This window comes from Epinephelus fuscoguttatus, linkage group LG22, assembly GCF_011397635.1.
Source record: "Epinephelus fuscoguttatus linkage group LG22, E.fuscoguttatus.final_Chr_v1".
In the NCBI taxonomy this organism is placed as follows: domain Eukaryota; kingdom Metazoa; phylum Chordata; class Actinopteri; order Perciformes; family Serranidae; genus Epinephelus; species Epinephelus fuscoguttatus.
In genome coordinates this window covers 20,807,488-20,828,294 of record NC_064773.1, presented here as the reverse complement: position 1 = coordinate 20,828,294, position 20,807 = coordinate 20,807,488, and the positions used below count along the sequence as shown (strand labels likewise).

The window sequence follows — 20,807 nt, the reverse complement described above, 5'->3', positions numbered from 1 at the left end:
CCACAGCCCTATGTTCCCACATTTCTAATATTTTTTTTTCACTGAAAATAAGGCCCTATGTTCCCACATTTCTAATAATTTTTTTTCACTGAAAATAAGGCCCTATGTTCCCACAGCCCTATGTTCCCACATTTCTAAGATTTTTCTCAAAATTAGGCCCTATGTTCCCACTGTTCCCATATTTCTAAGATTTTTCTCAAAATTAAACCCTATGTTCTCACATTTCTAGGACACTTTCAAAATTAGGTCTTGTGTTCCTACATTTCCCTTCAATTTAAGCCCTATCCTCCCCCATTACTACTGGATAATAGGTAGGGTGTAAGTGGCTACCAAATTGGGAGAAAGGGGGATAAAATCTGATACAAATTTATGAAAAAGGAAATGTGGGAACATAGAACTGTGGGAACATTGGGCTGTGGGAACACAGGGTTGTGGGAACATTGGGCTGTCGGCTGGTCGGTCGGTCCACAAAGCTTTTCGTGAATAACTGCTCAAAATGTGCATACTGCACCCAGAGACCATGAGTAACTATACCAGAAGGAATGCCCACGATTCGTCCATAGGTAGTGCTATACTACTCAAAAAGTCCTTGACCAAAAATGCTCAAAATTTTCATGCTGCAATTAGAGACCACAAGTAACTGTACCAGAAAGAACAAACATGATTCATCCATTAATGGCGTGATAGTGGCAAATTTGGTTGCAGCTATTGCAAATTTGTGCTTGTTTTCTCACAATTTGGTATAGCATAGTATTCAGGTTTGGGCTAAAGGATATACACAAAGCTCTGGTGAATCCCACAAAAAGGCAGAACAGTCACAGAACTAAATAAGTGTAACTAAGCAAAGCCATTAAAAGACAACAACTTGATTATGTATATATATATATATATATATATATATATATATATATATATTCATTAACCAGACTTAACAGCCCATAAACTTTTTTGTATCAACAAATAAAATATTCACAGACACAATAACATATGACTGAATTTCAACTGTTTGTGGAGAAAGTATTTTGAGTATTTTAAATACAAAATTACTCCACTCAAAAGTATTTTGTTACAAATTACATTTGCTTTTTATCATCCTTATCAAATACAAATGACAAAATACTCAAATGTAATTGAAATACGTATTTTAAATACAAGTAATAGGAATACTGCCCATCCCTGCAGGTAGCATCAACGGAAGGAATCATGACCGTTACTGACCTCAGTGTTGCCTCCTCAAGTCAATTTAGGAAAAGTTCAACCATTAGAGCGGCGGGTTGTAACGTTAAGGGGATAGTCTGGTTTTGTTTTTTTTTAAGTAGGGTTGTTTAGGATACTTCTCCTTAGATGGTGTATTATAGTTGGCACACGAAAGTTTAGAGAAGCAGGCTGGAGTCTGACATGGAAGCTAATGTACTGCTGTGGAGGGGTCCGCAACAAAATGTATTATAGACACCTAAAAAAAAAGTCCCACCTAAAAAAGTCAATGTTAATTTAAGTGTATGCTACATTGAGAATATTGTCACTGCTTTACTTTAATGTCAGACAGTGATTTCCAATGAGAAAGTGAAGCTGTTACATTGTTCTCCTCAAAGCCAGACTCCATTGAGAAAAACAGTGATTTTACATTGCTGAACACAGGAGCTGCTGGTGTGCTACGGCCTCAAACTCTTAGTCACTTTGTGTTATTGTGTGACTTTGGTGTTTAAAAGGGTTAGTTCAGATTCACCAAAGTCACACAATAACACAAACCAACTAACTTATTGAGGCAGCAGTAGACCAGCAGCTCTAGTATTCAGCAAGCTAAAATTGCTGTTTTTCTCAATGGAGTCTGGTGGATTTCACAAGCACATACCGTAGTTGGGAAACTGAAGCTGTTAACAGCTTTCCTGTTGGAACAGGCTGTCTCATGGAAAAGTAAAGTGTGTTTAGGTGGCTAAAACTCATTTAGTTGGCGACCACTCTGCAGCAGTACATTACTTAGCTTCCACATCAGACTCCAGCCTGCTTCTCCAAAATGGGGGGTGTGCCGACTGACATCTACTGTACATAACATGCTGACTTTGGATAAGCATTGCTGTGGAGGGGTCAGCAACAAAACCTATTGTAACCTCCTGGGAAAGGTCCCACCTAAAAAAATCAATGTCCGTTTAATTATATGCCATTTTGAGAGTACTGTTGCTGCTTTACCTTAATGTCAGACAGTGATTTTCAATGGGAAAATAAAGCAGTTTTATTGTTCTCTTTAGAGCCAGACTCTATTGAAAAAAAAACAGTGATTTTACATCTCTGAACACAGGAGCTGCTGGTCTGCTATGGCCTCAAACACTTCATCAGTTTGTGTGACTGTGTGACTTTGGTGTTTAAAAGGGTTAGTTCAGATTCACCAAAGTCACACAATAACACAAACTCACTAACTAACTGAAGCAGCAGTAGACCAGCAGCTCCTGTGTTTGGTGTGCTAAAATTGCTGTTTTTGTCAGTGGAATCTGGTGGATTTGACCAGAGCATAGATGGCAAACTGAAGCCATTAACAGCTTTCCTGTTGGAACAGGCTGTCTGATGGGAAGGTAAAGCAGTGAAAATACTCTCAATATAGCATATAGTTAAACTGATACTGATTGTTTTTCTGGTGGGACATGTTTTTAGTTGCTGACCCCTCCACAGCAGTACATTACAGCTTTCATGTCAGACTCCAGCCTGCTTCTCCAAACTGGGGACGTGCTGACTGACATCTACTGAACCTGAATGGATGAATGTGACTCGTAGTGTATGAAGCACTTTGAGTGGTCTGAAAACTAGAAAAGGTGCTGTACCAGTGCACATCCATTTACCATTTACTGTAATACACTGACTTTGGATAAGTATCTACTGCTGCAACAAAACATATTTTCACCTCCTAAAAAAAAGCCCCACTTTAAAAAAAAATCAATATCAGTTTAAGTGTATGCTATATTGAGATTATTTTCATTGCTTTACCTTTATCATCAGACGGCTCGTTTCCCATTTATGTTCTGGTCAAATCCACCAGACTCCACTGACAAAAACAATTTTAGCTTGCTGAACACAGAGCTGCTACTATTGCTTCAATTAGTTAGTTAGTTTGTGTTATTGTAATGCCAAAGTTAGACAATAACACAAACCAGCTTACTGTTTGAGGCTGTAGCAGACCACCAGCTCCTGTGTTCAGCAATGTTAAATCACTGCTTTTCTCAGCGGAGTCTGGCTCTAAAGAAAACAATATAACAGCATAATTTTCCTATTGGAAATCACTGTCTGATATTGAGGTGAAGCAGTGAATTCTCTTCTTCACCTGGCCAACTGAAATCTCCTGTATGTAATACACTGTCTATGGATAAGTACCTCAAACAAATTCCACTTAAAAAAAAAAACTTCAACTATCTATTTTCTGCCCGTAATAATAATAATAATAGTAATAACATATTTGGTTTAAATTCAATATCTCAAATTTTCAGCCTGTAACAGGTAAAATCTAAAGTTTAGATTTTTGAGTGCTAGAGTCACAAATCCGGTGAGGAACCATTTAACCGTGCGGCCCAGCAAGTAGGGGAAGGAATACGGTGACGGAACATCACAGGACACATTTCCGCCAATAACAAACCTGCTAGCTTGCTACGGCTTAAAGTCTATTTTCTGTGTTAGACATTCCAAGTGTATGAAATAATTAGGTAATGATCACCTGGGGGTGGATTAAATAGAAAACATCCAGTCTAGTATTACACAAATGCCATAATGGGCAAATGAGTATGCAGCTGGTAATAAACGTGAATCAGCAAACAAATGATTCCGGCTAGCGTTAGCCAAATGCTAACGCGGTGGTCAGCGACATGCTCCTCTAGCAAGTAGTCACGTTAGCTTGCTAACGATTTGGAGTTACCGGTAAATGGCACATCCTGAGACTGATTAGGTGTCTGGTTTGGTAGTTAGATAATCCGTTTATTAACCAAAACTTGACCTAAAGAGAGAACCACGGTTTGTTAGCCGGTTCAGATCATTTCCTGACCGGGGAAGCCTTCCGCTGACAAGATTTTTCTCCAGGTGAGCTGACATTCATACACCATCAGGCAATACTAAAATATGTTGAACACTGCAGTTTATTTATATCAACCACCTGCAACAATTTTAAACCATTCCTTAACCGTACATGTTAATGATGAGAACAGGCAGGGGCGTTTCTAGGGTTGAGAACATTCAGGGCTCAGCCTGGACCTGTGTAAGGGGTCCAGGGGGCTCCTTTCTTAATGCATTTTGGCACCTTATTGACACTGAGACTACACACTCTTAATCAAGCCCATTTCCCACTGAGCTCTGGCTCCAACTGGCAGCAATGGAAATACAGCATGCGGGTGCTAATTTGAGCTCCTTTACTGGTGAGATGCAATAATGCACAACCACATAATACTGTCCATCTCCACCCAAGCAGCAACATTGACTGAACAAGTGAGAGATATAAAAAAAAGAAGTAACCACTGTAACATCTTCACTGGCCTCCATGCTGCTTTCTATTGTTCACTAATCTGTTTTCCAGCCTGTCCTTGAAGTTGAAGGTGACATTCCTTCCTGCAAAGCCCTGTTCACAGCTCTAGTGTCCTGGCAATGGGAAAGGAGTCTGTCGCCTATTTGTAGTGGGTTATAGTGTGCTTAAAAAACCCAGCGTACACACGCTAATTTTGGTGGAAAAAGGGGTATCACTGAACAATTGAAATGTGTACCTCAAAAAGTGTCATTTACTTTCCAGACTGATAGTGAATTATGATGTCAAAAATGTAGTAAATGTTAGTAATTATATTACTATAGAGTAAACTGCAATCACTGAACATTTATTGACTAGAGGGGGAAAAACAGTTAAATGTAAAATGTGACTGCTGCATGCAGATTTCATGCTTACAACATCTATTTAAATCTCACGCTTGTGTATTTTTTATTTCATTATCCCTACAGATCAGTTGACACTGCAGATTTGCAAAATGAAGATGTTCTCAGTGTCTCACAAGACGGTCTTCGTGGTGGACCACTGTCCCTACATGGCAGAGTCGAGTCGTCAGCAGGTGGAGTGTGATGTGCTGACAAAGAGTCGAGCTCAAGGGGTTATTCCTCTGGCCCCCGTGTCCAAGTCCCTGTGGACCTGTGCTGTGGAGTGCTCCATGGAGTACTGCCGGATCCTCTACGATGTCTATCCCCTGCACAAACTGGTAAACTTTTGGTTTTTGTTTTCAGCCTGGGCTGGAATGATTTAGGTCAGACTGGTTTCACCTGAGTGATGTAACTAAACAAGTGTGAAATAGTGGACACAGACACTTGAGGTCAGTTAGCAGAAACCTAATGTACGATGTGCTGAGGAGATTTTAATCAAAGTGGTTACATTAACATTTTCTGCCACCTCTTTATTTTACAGATTAATTACATCGTGAGTGATTCAGAGTTCCACATCTTGAATAGCTGGAGGCAGGAAGACCAGAGCACTCACGAGGTAATCCACTCCACACAAAAATTCACTCTCACCGTAACAATTGTAACTTTAACCCCAGTACAGTGCGGCATGTCCTTCAGTGACTCTCACTGCAATTTACTGTATTTTCTGCTTTAATTTGCCACATTTTGGAGAAGTGCAGCATTTCTGAAAAACATCAGTAACCACATGCTTGCACAAGTTTTCTTCACAATTGGATTTGAACTGTGACGATGCCATTTCTCCTCCTCTCTGGCAGCTCATGTCAGCTCTGGCGGCTGTTGGGCCACCCAACCCACGCGAGGACCCAGAGTGTTGCAGCATCCTGCACGGGCTTGTTGCCGCGGTGGAGTCGTTATGCAAGATCACAGAGTTGCAGCACGAGAGGCGCACCACTCTGATGGACACGGCTGAGAGAGTCGCTAACAGGGGTCGAATTATCTGCCTAACAAATGCGAAAAGGTAAACATTCATTAACATGGCGGAAAAACAGCCGTCGTCGGCTCAGCAACTCTGTATTATCACTTTATTGTACTTGTATGTTTTCATGTATGCTCTTATTTTACAGTCATCATTTACCCTATTAATTTTATAAAACAAGCTTTTGGTGTGTGTTATATCGTTTTAGACTCTGCTAACACACTCCTCTTTTTGTGTTTGATCACACAGTGACACTCATGTGCGCATGTTGGAAGACTGCATCCAAGAAACTATTTTAGAACAAAACAAGCTGGCGGCAGGCTCAGACAGGTCAGTTCCAGATGAATGATATTTTTTAAATATGGCTGAAATACAGTGTAAATAATTCCCTCATATATATGTGACACCACAGTGTCACAGCAGCAATTCCTCACCTGTGGGAAGTTGATGAATGACTGGTAGATTTGTTCTGTTATTTCCACCTCATTGTTGCGTGTTTCAGGCTGATGGCCATCCAGCAGTGTGACCTGGTTCTAGTTCACATCCACCCACAGGGTGAGGACACGCTGGTGTCTGACCGACCGAAAAAAGAGGTAGGTGCTCATAAGGAAGACTGATACGTGGGGTTGATTTTTGGAGCCAGAAGTGACCATATTTGGAGGAGAGGGTGGAGATGGTTTAGAGGAAGAGTAGAGGGTGCAGGATGCAGGACGTGATGCTAATTACACCACAGTTCCATTGCCGGTTCATAATTTGATCATGAACAGCAGAGCCTCTTGCCGTTCCTTCAGTTTGTCTGACAATTTCAGCGTCGACCCTTACCAACAGAAGTTCCCAAATCTTGTTGTCTTTCCAGGTAGATATATTTGTGCAGTCTTTGTGTATTTTATTCTGGTTTTCCACAGGCCTCATGATAGAAGTGTTATCCACATGCTCACCAATGTCCGATCCAACCAGTTGTTTAGTGGTAGTTAATGGTGTAGGTGTACTACTAGGTTAATGGGTGGGTTACTAAAGAGGAAATGGGCGTACTCTCCTATATATTCCAATGGCTTTTTGGCTAAAAGGTGGATATACTGGAAAAGAGGTGCAGATAAAGAGGTGTGTCTACCCCACATACCTGGGTATACCCTCCAGAACATTTGCGTTCTCACTTACAGCACCTCCGGATAATGTCTAGACAATTCCAGGTCTGCATTGCATGTGTGAAAGGGGCTGTAGACTGCTGTGATGTCACTCAAAGTGGCCATGTCCTTATTAATATGTAAACAGTTAAGTTATATAAAAATTCACCCCCAAGTGGCCATTAAAGGAACTGCGATTTTTGGCACTTCTTAGTTGGCTTCATTTTTCAGCCCCGGTTGTTGCCACATGGTGAAAACATGACACCTAATGCTGGGTTTAACACCACACCACATCTAATAGCAACGCATCACAGCTGTTACTTCTCACTGCATCCTTCTCCTCTCTCGCCTCAGATCTCTCCTCTGCTCACAAGCGAGGTTCACAGCGTTCGTGCGGGGCGGCACCTGGCCACCAAACTCAACATTCTGGTTCAGCAGCACTTTGACTTGGCCTCCACCACCATAACAAACATCCCCATGAAGGTAAGAGGCTCCTTACCCTCCGTCTGCCCTTGCACATGCCTTGCCAAACTTAAAAACTCACATAAATATATCTATTTTTCTTTTGTTAGTACAAAAATGTTGTCATGTCCAGAATGCAGTGAACCATCCCCTCTTTTTACTTGTTTCTTTTTTTATTTTCCTTGCTCTCTCACAGCCTTCACGTTATTTTTTTGCTTGCTTAATCTTTACGTATGAGCCCTTCCTCACTGTTTAATTACCCATGAGACTTTACATCTTTTTGTTTATCTCATCTGCATGTTGATTTGACTGTGAATCTGCTGCTGGTTTCATGCTGTATTTTCTGTTTTGCTAGCCCACATTAAATGTTTGCGACCAGGTTAGTACTCTTATCACACACACATCAAAGTGAGGAAGGGTGAGAGCTTACACCACATAGTGTCCAGTGTATGTTTGGAGCTCTGATGCTGCAACAGACCTACAGTGTCATTAATTTGTTTTGATGTGACAGTTGGTCTAAAGATTTGCTGGTGAGGCTCCAGTGATGGACAGGCAACTCTGGTCTCATGTGGACACCTAGGGGATGCAGAGTTTGGGCTCTTCACACCTGAAATTAACTTTGTTTTGAATTAAATAATGGTATAACTTCACTGACTCACCATTTGATTTAAAAGAATTCAAATTGTTGTGGCAAATGAACATTTTTTTGTCTGTTGTGACAGTTTTTAGCTGTTTTTATGTCCAAATATTTTTGACCAGCGTTGCCTCTTCTGAGTTATTTAACACTGTCAGTGTCTGTCAGGTGTTTACACCTTAAAAGTTGTCCAAACTTTCCCCTGGTCTCTGTTTCCCCATCAGTTCCCACTCATTTTCCCCTTTAGTGTCTTGGTGTGGTCCATTGTGCTGTCTGGAGAACTAGTCCTTTAAACCTGACCTTTAAATGTTTAAACATGGTTCCACCCTTAGTTGTACTAAAACTGATTTTTCTAGTCGTAGAAAGTCGTCAAATTCAAAGTTTGTTTTTAGATCAGCAGCTGCCAGGCCCCATTTTTGAGCTTGTGCCCAAACTATCTGTAATGGGTTTGTAAGATCAGGAGTCCATGATATATGTGTCACCTTGGTATTAGAATTTAAGGACATTTGAGTTAAACACAAGTCTCTGATGGGACTAGAAGAAAAACATTCATAAATCACCCAGAGAGCTTTTTTCTTTTACTTTGTTCATTATCATTTCCCCAGTGGAACATGAAATCAGCAGTGTTAATGTGTGTTTGTGCTTTTGTGTGTGTGTGTGTGTATGTATTAGTTTGCACATTTAAAGAGCTGACCTCATGCTGACGTGTGTGTGTTGTTGTCTCTGCGGATGGACAGGAAGAGCAGCACGCCAACACATCGGCCAACTATGACGTGGAGCTCCTGCATCACAGAGACGCTCACCTGGAGTTCTTTAAAAGCGGTGAGTAAAAAAAAAGAAAGAAATCCACATTTGAGTTGCATACGAGGCAACAATCCTCAAACTAAATTTAACTGTGCTCAAAGTAGTTTTTATTGTTTACATTATGAGCAAAATGTTGGGAAATCAGATCCTTTATGACATCCTTGATGCTTATATGTATGCTTAAAGGAACACTTCACCCACAACATGACCATTTGTAAATCGGTCATGCCGTGTTACCTTGAGTTTGTAAAGACTGCTCCACCGAAAAACTGCGAATTATTGATTGACTGGGGACCACGTTTAACAACATCATGTATTTAAGGTAACACAGCATGACTAATTAATACACAAATGGTCATTAAGGGGGGGGCGAGGTATTCCTTTAATGTTTTTGTAAAGCCTTTAATTCATTATCAGAAATTAACAATACATATCTCACCTTTGTGTCGTGCAGGAGACTTGCACATGGCTGGCACCAGCACTCGAGAAAATGGACTCAAAGAGACGATCACACTGAAATGGTGCACTCCACGCACCAACAGCGTCGGTGAGCACAATTTGCTGAATTTCTTATTTTACAGTTTTTATTTATTTTGAAAAGTTTTAAGCTTGACAGTTGAGATGAAATGAAAAACGCTTTTTAACCCCTTGAGATTACGTCCCTCGTCATGTTGTGCACCTGTTTAACAATTTCTGCACCCCCACCCAAAACAGAACATGCACTTACGTAAGCAAATACCAGTAAACTGCCTCAGTAACTACATGGAGCATACAGTGGGCTCCGTTTCACCCTGATGGTTACTGCTATCCTGTCAGCGTACACCATCAGGTCTCTCCATGTCTGTTAAGACACGCCCACTTTTTAGTGATCAAATCAGATTTCTTTCAGCGTTACATTCCACCTGTCTGTCCCGTTTCACTCGGAAATATGTCGCAATACTGAAGCTAGGTACTCCAGAAATATTGTTTTATCTGGACTTTAAACAGAATTCAGAAGAAAATAATTCCCGCTTTGCCCCTCTGGGTGTTATATTTTTGAAACTGTTACCAAAGTCATTATCAATTCTGCTTTACACTGCGATTCCCTTATTGATTCCTGATCACTTTTCTCTGTGGTAAAGAAAAAGGCCTTCACAGGTTTTCAGCGTCAATTCAACTGTTTTATTATCTCTGCACACAGTGTAGAAACAGAGTAGAAGAAAGGCAAGTGACTCGTGTACAAAAGCTTCACTGTTCAACTGTTAAGCCTGCCTGTTACTACAACACAGAATATTTACCCTGGGTAACAGACATCCTGCTCGGTTAGGAAGCAGTGGCGCTCGTGTGCAGTGTCACATACATAGCATTCCAGGAATTCAAGCCCTTGTTGCTTAGAAACATGTTGGAGCATATTGTTGGTGTTTCCCTCTTTACTTGATTTCATTTTAGAGACATTCCAGGCAGAGATGTTGTCGCCTTTCTTCGTAAAACAAAGCCACGCTTCGGCCCATTACTCCCGCTCTGCAGTGGCTCCTTGTTGTTGGAGATTTCCAGCAGCGTAGAAGCATGACTTTGAAGTCATCGTTTTGCAATGTGCAGACATGCTGGCATTGATGAAAGGAACTGATAAGCTCGGAGGATTATGATTCTTATGGTTTGGTCTATTTCGAACTGGTTCTCATACGGAAATGGTTCTAAATTTGGGAAAAGACATTCAGCATTAGCCCTTCAGACATTTGTAGACAACCATTCACACTCACATTCACACCTACGGACAATTTAGAGTCACCAATTAACCTGCATGTCTTTGGACTGTGGGAGGAAGCGGAGCACCTGGAGAAAATCCACGCTGACACGGGGAGAACATGCAAACTCCCCCCAGGAACCCTGTTGCTGTGAGGCGACGATGCTAACCACTACACTGCCATGCTGCCATGGCACTAGTGTTATTCATGGCAGCACTGCCACACCCATGGTTTGAGATGTCTGATTTAGTTGCGTCTATTTGTGTGTTTATATTTCCCCACCAGAGCTGCATTACTGTACAGGAGCCTATCGCATCTCCCCCACAGACGTAAACAGTCGTCCCTCGTCATGTTTAACAAACTTTCTCCTCAACGGTAAGCTGGATAAACCCTCTTCTCAGTTATATAGTCTCTTCACTGACTGTAGCCTGTGCATTTACTTGTGACCACCAATGTTTCCTTCACCTGAGTGGACCTACAGACTAACTGTCGATGACTTCTCTTCTTAATTGACCACAGGTCGATCGGTGCTGCTGGAGCAGCCGAGGAAGTCGGGGTCCAAGGTCATCAGCCACATGCTCAGCAGCCACGGAGGCGAGATCTTCCTGCACGTGCTCAACAGCAACCGCTCCATCCTGGAGGACCCGCCCTCCATCAGCGAGGGCTGTGGAGGCCGAGTGACAGACTACCGCATCACTGTACGTTCAGCCCACACCAGCTGTATGAGAGTACAGTAATAATAATCTGCAAATAGTAACTGCTATTTTTTCCCTCTGTTTTTAGGATTTTGGTGAATTCATGAGGGAGAACCGGCTCACTCCTGTTCCAGAGTCTTCCCATGATCCCTCGGGGAAGCTACCAGCTGAGAGGGCCAAAGCTCAGCTGGAACGCCACACGCGATACTGGCCAATGATCATCTCCCAGACCACCATTTTCAACATGCAGGCAGTGAGCAGAGATACTGTAGTTCTAGATTTCACTCTTCAAAGTGAAGCTTATGCCACGCCCCAAAATATTTGACTCGTCATTTCCTGATAAAATCTACAAATAAAAGATAATCTCCCCATTGGGTATGCTGTGTTTTTGTTGGCCCACGTCATCATCCTTCATTGCTGTGTGTGTAACTTCCTGTTTTCCTCCACCAGGTGGTTCCTTTAGCTAACCTGATAGTGAAAGAGACTTTATCTGAGGAGGACGTCTTGACCTGCCAGAAGACAGTCTACAACCTGGTAGACATGGAGAGGAAAAACGACCCGCTCCCTATTTCCACCGTGGGATCCCGAGGCAAAGGCCCCAAGAGGTATTCATCCCAAAAATAAACAACACAGTTCATGTAAGCAAACAGTATAGGCACTAATGTTTCTGCACTGCTGACATTCCCAGAGATGAGCAGTATCGTATCATGTGGAACGAGTTGGAGACATTAGTGAAGACTCATGCCGGAGCCACAGACAGACACCAGCGGGTACTGGACTGCATCGTCGCCTGCCGCAGCAAACCCCCCGAGGAGGAGGAGAGGAAGAAGAGAGGGAGGAAGAGGGAGGAGAGGGAAGACAGGGCGGAGAAAAATGGCAGCAAGGACGCAGAGGACAAAAGCTGGCAGGAGTCGGAGAGGTCAGAATCTTTACCATGGCTTTTGGATGGGATGTGTCGCTCAAGTTTCTATTTTCTCACGCTGCACTGTTTTTGTTTTCAACCTGAAGACTAAAGGGTCTGCTGGATAAAGAAGAGCCGGAGTCGGAGGTGATCAAAGATTCCCCGGACTCTCCGGAGCCGCTCAACAAGAAGCCGCGGCTGCTCACGGAGGAGGTTCAGCCTCAGGAGAGAGCGAAAGGTACCAACCTTTATCATACTTTTTCTGCTTAGAATTAAAACCACCTCAAGAAATCACAGACAAACCGACCAGATAAGTGGCAGACAAGCACATAATTATCTGTAGATGAGCCTGCACCAATGAGAGCTCCAGTCAAAGTAGGAAGTCGGAATTTCCCAGCTGAAATTTCCAACCTCCAAAAGTTCAAGTGCACAGTGCCAAACGTACACTTAAAACATGGCTGTCTGTGACAAACTGATGTTTCTTTGGCAAGAGAGAGCGCAGTTGACCTCTCAGCAGCGCAGCCTCCTGGCATATATAAACAGAACAGAGGCATTTTTAATGTCCTAAAGAGATTGTTTACTGGAACACAGCTCCCAAATATCACTGGACACACATTTTTACATCAATTTACAGGCAGAACAGGATTTACTACATGATAGTATTTGATAAAATAGAGGCATATATACTTTATGTTGCATTTTACAATGTGCACTTATTGATTTGATTTATTAATTCGATTTAGTTTATCACTTCCTGTCCTGCATCTGAATTTCAGTGTTGAGTTGTCTTGAACACAGCATTGTTCCTGCCAATGCCAGCTGATGACATCATCTGAGTATGTGTGTTTTTATCTGTGGTTTTGTCTCGCTGTTGCTGCAGGTCCTGTCTCGCTCCTCACCATGTGGAGCAATCGCATCACTGCAGCCAATTCCAGGAAGCACCAAGAGTTTGTTGGAAGAGCGAGCTCCGTCAACGACAAGTTTGAGTTGTACCAGCACCTCAAAGACGAGAATGGGTGTGTGTGAAATATCAGTCATGTGTCACTTTATGGGGGTAACATTCCCCTTCATATTAAATGTGTCCAAATTGCCTGATATATCTGACTTTACGTGTTCCTATACTGACAGGATGGACGTTCACGAAAACGGAAAGGCCTCCAGATGATGTTTTTTCCACGGATCCACTGCTTCACCCCTGCCAAGGATGAGATTTTGGACCACTGTGTTTTTTCAGACTTGGATATTACCTTACACCCCTGAACAAGGACATCAGATAAAATAGACAGTGAACTCTTAACGAGGAATTTATAAATTTTTTTACTCATGGTTTTGTAGATATGCTGTGTAACAAAATAAAAGCCGTCAATAGAGAACGTTGCTGTTGAATGTGGAAGTGATGCATTTTGTTGTCTTGTGTCATTAAAGGGATACTTGGACGATTTTAAACCAGCTTTGTATCAGAACGCTGCGGTAAACTTCCCTCCATCTCGCCAGAGCCCAGATGTCCCTGCTCATCTCCCAGCTCATATCAAATATGGTAGATTTTCGCTGGCTCTAGAGCTGCTGCTTTAACTACAGATAGTACATTGGCATTAAGACACAAAGAGTATGAAGCAAATCAAGGGAGATATCTGCCCCTCTCCCTCTTAAACCTTAAACAGTAACACTAGGCAGTGTGATACAATATAAAACCAAGAATCTGTTACTGTATTGCATATTTCACACTTAAAATGTCTTCAGCAACCTATTTTAGTGTACTGTTTGGTTGTAATGTGAGAATTTGTTAACAGGAAGTGCCTTTCTGTTTCCTGTAAACGGAGGCTGAGAAAACAACTCAAACAGTAAAACTAGGCAGTGCTGATCAAATATAAACCAACACTTATATTTTAGTGTACTGTTTAAGTGTAATATGAGATTTTTTTGTTACCAGCGAGCCACCATATTGTTTGTGGACAGGAAACTCGCACTATCTATGCGTTCCAATACCCACAATACCATACTATATAGTATACCAGAGAGAGATTTAGTATGTCCCAATACATAGTATGTCAAATGCAGTATGCCAAAAATACCAGGATGTTCTACGACCTACGACACTTCTGGCAATTCTGACCCACAATCCTCTGCGCAGTGGACGATACATTACACTGACTGAACTGCAGACAGCCAACAGTAGTCTCAATGACGGATAACAGCGCATACAAGTAACTAATGACCAGTCAAATGGTAACAATCAGAATATTAATTGTAAAGTAAACAAAAAAAATGTTTAAATATCACAAACAACAAAAGGACATAACTATAAAAATAGCAATGAAAAAACTGCAGATGTAATTTCACTGTTGCAAATATATGTTAGAATCTACAATCTGTGCTGTTATAACTTTAAAGTTAAACTATAAAGTTGATCTCAGTCTTCAGTGAACTTGGTAAGGGTGTTTGTTTATCTCCAAGGTAACAGATATAAAAGCAAGAGGGTCAAAGTTCAGGGCGTAACATTGTGAGACAGTAGTATGCAACAGTACATACTTTTTAAGGGCAGCTGCAGTACCTACTGCAAGTAAAAAGAAAAAGTACATAACCCACCAGCGCTACCATTTATTGGGCCGGTGCTTTTTGAGCAAAAGTGAATGCCACAGCCCTTTTCCTCTGTTTTCTCTGGTCATATAGCACCAGTTCCAGAATTATTTGCATCTTTCTCCTGCACAGACAGGACAGTTTTATGAACAGACATCTTTCGAGCAGTGAAATACCTCTTAACTTGTGGTAGGACAAAAAAAGAACCTTCAAAGTTGAAAGAGAGCTTAATTTTTCCATATGAATTATACATCCACTGCACCTGTGTTAAATTAGAATTATTGCTGTGCTCTTTCAAAACAATAAGATCTAATTGATCTAAGTCAAAAAAGCTGACAAGTTCTTGTAATTGGTAAACATTGCAGAATGACTGACTAACAGGTGTACACATAAACAGTTGCAGTAGTTTTTAATCATTTACGCATAAAACTGCCCTGATGGTCCCTGAGAACATTTTAGGAACTGAGCTTAACGCAAAGCAGAATGTCAAGGGGGAACGGTGTACATGCATGTTCAAAATGTTTACATCGGCTCTTTTGTTTCGATGTTAGATATTCGAAAATTCATATCGCGGAGGGCGAGGCTGTAACGCCTTGTCAGCTGTTTTACCTTCTTGCTCACGTGTTGATGGGAATCGAACCTCATCGCCTTGTGAAAGGCTGATCCACAGTCTGAGCGGTGGTGGAGGCAGTTCAGGTTGGAATATCGGAGGCCACCTCGGTCTTATGGCTCTCAGATCCCTGCTTTGAACTGAGAGCACTCTGCTTGCAGGCCAAATGGCGACCGTTCTTGACATCCCGCGACCTTTGCAGAAATAAAGGACTGTGGCAACGAGGAGGACGATAAGAATGAGAATACAGACAACGAGGAGGGCTGTAAACATGCCGGCCATCCATCGACAGTGGGTTGTTTGATGTGAGGTGGTGGTGATAGTTGGAGATATAGAGACGCAGGTACTGGAGTTGGGACTGAGGGAAGTGTTAGTGCCTGAACTTGAAGTCAGGGTAGTGTGGATAGCAGGGGTAGATCCTTCAAATATGGGGGTAGAAGTAGTGGTGAAGCAGTCTCGTCTAAAGCTCACAGGCCCAACTTTAGTGACAGGGAACTCTGGGAGCATCACCTCTCTGAACGCAGGGTTGACTGACCCATCTGCAGATCTCATAGCCAGCCACATGTTCCGTATTTGATCAACACAGCACCGTGTAACTCTACTCTGACCCATGCCACACAAGCTGTAGTTGTACCAGGACACCACAGTGGAGCCAGGCCTCACGGAGACAACAGAGAGGTGGTGGCTGCTCGAGCTGTTGAAGAAGCGGGACAGTTTTCTCAGCAGTAGTTCCACCCTGCGGCGCTGACGGAGAATCGAGTGAAGGCTGCGTTGGGCTGTCAGGGTGAAAATGTGACAGGGGTCGACGGCACTACGACGGAGATCAAGGGTCAGAGGAAGCCAGGTGCTCAGGCCCTGTCTGTCCTGGGCGCCCAGGAGGAGGTGCTGAGGAGCAAACTGCAGGTCCACCTCCAGAGGAACACCATGGAGCTCCAGACCGTCCAGTGCCAACCAGGTGCCAACACCGATAGGAGGCCCATCAATCAACCTCATCTCCAGGGAGAGAGCATCTGCAGCACCATCCTCTGGGTCATGGAAGGTTTTAGGTGGGATTGAGTAGTGGAAGGGGAAACCAACAGTGGCTATCAACACTGGAACAGACTGCAACACTGTAGGTGGGTGATTCATGACGCCTGAAATATAACAATTTTTATGGTTACATAGTGTGCTAAGAAAATGGCTGTAGTTTTCAGAAAATCAAAAATTTAGAAAAAAGTTAGATCATTAGATATTTGCCCAAAGTACTGTATGTCTGTACCAGATTTAAAAACTTTAAACCACTAAGCAAATGTTGTGGTGCTTTTCCTTATCATGCTTAATATAATCTCTGAGCACATGTGGGTATTTATGCTTGCACGTCTTCACAGTAAGTTATGGCACCCTTGATGGTACTTACTTGAGATGGAAGGTGAGGAAGGTGTTGTCAGGACTGAGCTCTCTATTCTATATGAGGAAAGACCTACAGCCTTTGATGATGTTAACAATGCGGTTGATGTCCCATAAAATCGCCTCAAAGACGTGCTCAGAATCTGCTGAGTGGGATGTCCTTTTGTAGCAGATGATTGGCAGATGAATAAGGAGTTCTCTAAACTGACATAGTTGTCACTGAAGCCAGTTGTGTCCAGTGCTGGTGATGTGATTACTGAGAAGCCAGTGCCCTCTAGAGCAGGAAGAGCCTCTGAGATGTCCAGTTGTGGAGTAGCTGTCAGCTGGTTTGTTTCTATAGTGGCAGACAAATGCAACAGCGAAGACATAAGTGCATTTGACTCAGTTTGTTCCATTAAAATATCCTCTGAGGGAAGCGGATGCATTGACAGGTATTCCCTGGACGTGTCGGTCGAAAAGAATCGTCTGCTTGAGTCAAACATTAAAATCTGTGATGGGAAATCAGTCCAGAGCTTCTCATCTTGTGAATTACTGTCCACAACATGCTCCACTGTGTTCTCAACATAGGTACTTTTGATATGGGTGATACAACCACTCACATACACATGATCCTGCATCACAGATTGACCACATACTGGGAATGAAGGATCAAGATTTTGCATTTGATGAATGAAGGATGTAGTGTACAGCTCCTGAACAGTAGAGGGAGCAGTTGGATCAAACTCAGACACTTGTTGAGCGCTCTCAGATACTGAAATTGGAAGTGGATAGGTCATACCTGGGCCTGCTGCTGTATTTAAATACATGCTTGTAGTCATCCCAGTGACTAAGGATATGTGGTGAAACGTATCAGTTTGGTGAGACTCCCCAAGCAGCAGTGTTTGTTGCACTGATTGCACACTCTCACGAGCTGACTCGACAGATGGTTCTTTAAAAGGTTGGTCTTTGAACATAGATAATGGGACAGAAAGGGTTTTAATTAAAAGAGGGCTCATTTGAGGAGCCTGGGACATATATATTGGTTGCAGGGACATCAAGGAAATGTCTGAGCATAATGTCTGCATTAGTGGATTTAGATCAACATATAAGTCTGCGCCTAATTGTGACTGTAAGTCTGTAACAACTGGGCTTTCAATGTTACTTTGCAAATAGGAGATGCGAATATCAGGTGGCAAAGATTTGGAAAATGCCAGCAGCTGTGGTGTCGGAGATGATGAGGCAAGTTTGAGAGAATCTCCTGGATATGTTGGATTTATAATAATGGGTGTGTCCAGTTGCCCACTAGAAAAGCCAAGCTCCGAAGGTAAAGCTGGTGTCATTGTTGTCACTGAGGACTCAAACAAGGACGTTGAGAGAGAAGACTCCAGTTCAGTTTTTCCAGACAGTGTTGGCTGACCCGATGATGTGGTTGATGACACATCCTGAGTTGTTACATTTAACTGAGACATTACATCCTGATTCAGAACTGAGGACAGATGTTTGCTTGTATCGGAGTGCTGAGTTCTTGATAAACGCTCAGTCATTAAATATGAGGTCGGTGACACATCTGGAAACAGCCGTGTAGATGGTATTTCGTTTGATGGTGGTTGTGAGTGTACTGTCTTTAATCTGGAGTTCAGTAGCGAGGCATCAGTATAATTCTCCGTTGGAGGTGGATGGGAAACAGATGGGAGGTTATAAAGTAATGGTTTGGCAGCGTGAAGGTCTTTGATAGGTCGGTGATTAGAGACAATGTGACCTATAAGAGAGACAATACAACAATTCAGTACAATGGAAAATGTGAGTTCCATGAATGCAATAAATGTCAGAAATAATCAGTTTTGTCCATTCATTCATCCAGTCATCCTTTTACTAGCCCCTTTTACACTGCCTTTTCAAGGCAGGTTGGCAGTCAAGGTACAAGCACAGAATTGGGGGAGTTGTCTCGCCTGTACACTGGAATCGGAGGTAGTAACAGCACCAAAATGATGTCTGTATTAATGGGACAGCCAGCAGGACGAGATCAGGGGTAGCATGGCTGTTATATTTTGACGACGTGTTATGTTTGCAACCCACAACAGGAGATTTTTAAGTAGATAAGTAAAAGGAACTCCCGTCAATGTATGGAGTAGCTGCATGTGCAGTAGCCTCCACTCAAGATAATTTCAGTTAATACATTCAATCATCCTAAGGCTGTAGCGCATTGTTATCTGTGTGGCTGATGTTTAGGGGTTCACGTCTGGGTTTTGATGAAGCCAAAGACATGGTCTGGTAAAGGCAATTACACTGAGAAAGAACTGAGCAAACATTCAAATGGAGCTGCACCTGACGAGCACATGGCTGAATCGGCTACACAACCAACAATCCAGTGAATTTGGATGCAGCTGTTTTTGCAACCCCCGCTATCTGGGATATTAGGTGCTATATCCTCCTGAGACCCAAACTTTTGTTTGGTATGCATTTTTAATTTCTCCTAGCTATTTGGGATCAGTAGGACCTGATAAGTATAAAAAAACTAAATATTGTCAATGATAATTAAGTCCCAACGTCATCAAACGAGTACTTCCTATTTAACAGCGTCTTATCGTATTACTGTGGCTAAAATTTGTCAAATTTGTTGCCATATCAAACCACAAACAAAAATCATAGATAAACAAGTTTCAGTTTTTGTCAGGATCGACTGCAGACTGACTTGGCAGAGATGGCTGCCATCTTGTTTGTATATGGATTGGTGTGCTCTTACTACCACTAGATGGCACATAAAAGTGTCCACGAACGAGGACAACAGGTCTAAGTCAAGTAGAATGAAGTGTAAAGTGCAGTAAACCCAAACTGTGATATGAGGACACAGGGTCTCAGGTGGAAAGAAAATCAAGGTGTGGAGGTGAGGAAGTTAATCGAAGAGACCAGGCTCCATTACTACCTGATTGGACTCCCTTTTTCTTGTGCAAAGGGAACAGTCATTGGTGACGGAGCAGGATGATACCTGCCTGGATGCACTAGAGAGGACCTGTAAAGAGTTGTGGCATCAAATGACTCTCCACAGCAAGGTGAATGACCTGGAAGGTTGCTCCTGACAGCCCAATTTGAAGTTTGCAGGAATTCCTGAGGGAGTGGAGAAGGGTTGCCCTCTGGCTTTTGTGACTGAGCTGATACTAAGCTCTTTGGCCAAGCTGCTATCCCTGAGCTGGTGAAAGTGGACAGAGGCCATTGTATGCTGAAACCCAGACCGACGGCAGAAGGAGAATGATGGCATACTATCATTACTAAAAATACACTGTGACCAGGACAGGGAGCTGATTTTGGATCTGAGCCGGGAGAGAGCACCACTGTATTACAACAGTGCTAAGGTGTCTACCTTCCCAGATTATGCATCAGAGGTGATGTTTCAACGAACCTTCAGCGGTGTCATTAAGACACTTTGCAAGGCTGCGGTGAAAACCAGTCTTCGTTTTCTGCCAAGCTGCGTGTTGAGCATAATGGAAAGATTACTGTGTCCATGCCAAGCTCTTTGCAGACTCATCACCTTCCTGCTGACTCTTCCAACACATGTGGTTGGTAAAAGCTACTGAAGTGTTCGCTGCTAGATGAACTCTTTGGTTGGTAATTGATATACAGCTTTGATTATCACGTGCTGTTATTTCTAATAAGAGCACCACAGGCTAAAATACTGAGCGGGCTACCACAGTGGTTTTGAATGCGTGGGGTAATGTGGTGGAGCCATGTTATTGCCTTGCTCCTTAAGAAGATGGAGGCACAGCCAACCTGCTTGGCTCAATGGTGGGATGGAGGGTTTTGGGAAAACGTTATTAGACTTGGGAATGTTTCTAAGTTTAATTATCTTTGCCAGGCCTATTGTTTATGTTTTATATGATTATATTTTATGTGTCTGCAATGGTAGGAATGGTTATGAATACTTTTGATGTAAGGACATTAACTTTGGTGACTTGGAATGTACCCAGCATACATTCCACACATATTAAAATCCTCTGATCAAAACAGCTTGCTATTTTGCTTAGAAAAT

The 20,807-nt window shown here is 42.5% G+C and overlaps 1 protein-coding gene across 1 annotated transcript; it reads left to right on the top strand.

The window, feature by feature from the left end:
- The first annotated feature begins 3,588 nt into the window (after nt 1-3,588).
- On the top strand, nt 3,589-13,608 carry ints13 (integrator complex subunit 13). Its single transcript, XM_049567193.1, has 17 exons — nt 3,589-4,056; nt 4,960-5,210; nt 5,414-5,488; nt 5,727-5,929; nt 6,137-6,217; nt 6,390-6,480; nt 7,366-7,494; nt 8,845-8,929; nt 9,366-9,458; nt 10,921-11,010; nt 11,155-11,333; nt 11,419-11,583; nt 11,781-11,935; nt 12,019-12,249; nt 12,339-12,469; nt 13,112-13,247; nt 13,360-13,608. Exons 2-17 carry the CDS (start codon nt 4,986-4,988, stop codon nt 13,394-13,396), a joined length of 2,106 nt encoding a protein of 701 aa, XP_049423150.1. The 5' UTR covers nt 3,589-4,056; nt 4,960-4,985; the 3' UTR covers nt 13,397-13,608.
- Nucleotides 13,609-20,807: the final 7,199 nt, after the last annotated feature.

Bases quoted from the DNA above. Each gene is read 5' to 3' on its own strand.
- ints13 (XM_049567193.1), top strand. From the start codon at position 4,986: ATGAAGATGTTCTCAGTGTCTCACAAGACGGTCTTCGTGGTGGACCAC. The intron at 11,011-11,154 runs GTAAGCTGGATA...AATTGACCACAG, and splicing joins AACAAACTTTCTCCTCAACG to GTCGATCGGTGCTGCTGGAG. The intron at 13,248-13,359 runs GTGTGTGTGAAA...CTATACTGACAG, and splicing joins CACCTCAAAGACGAGAATGG to GATGGACGTTCACGAAAACG.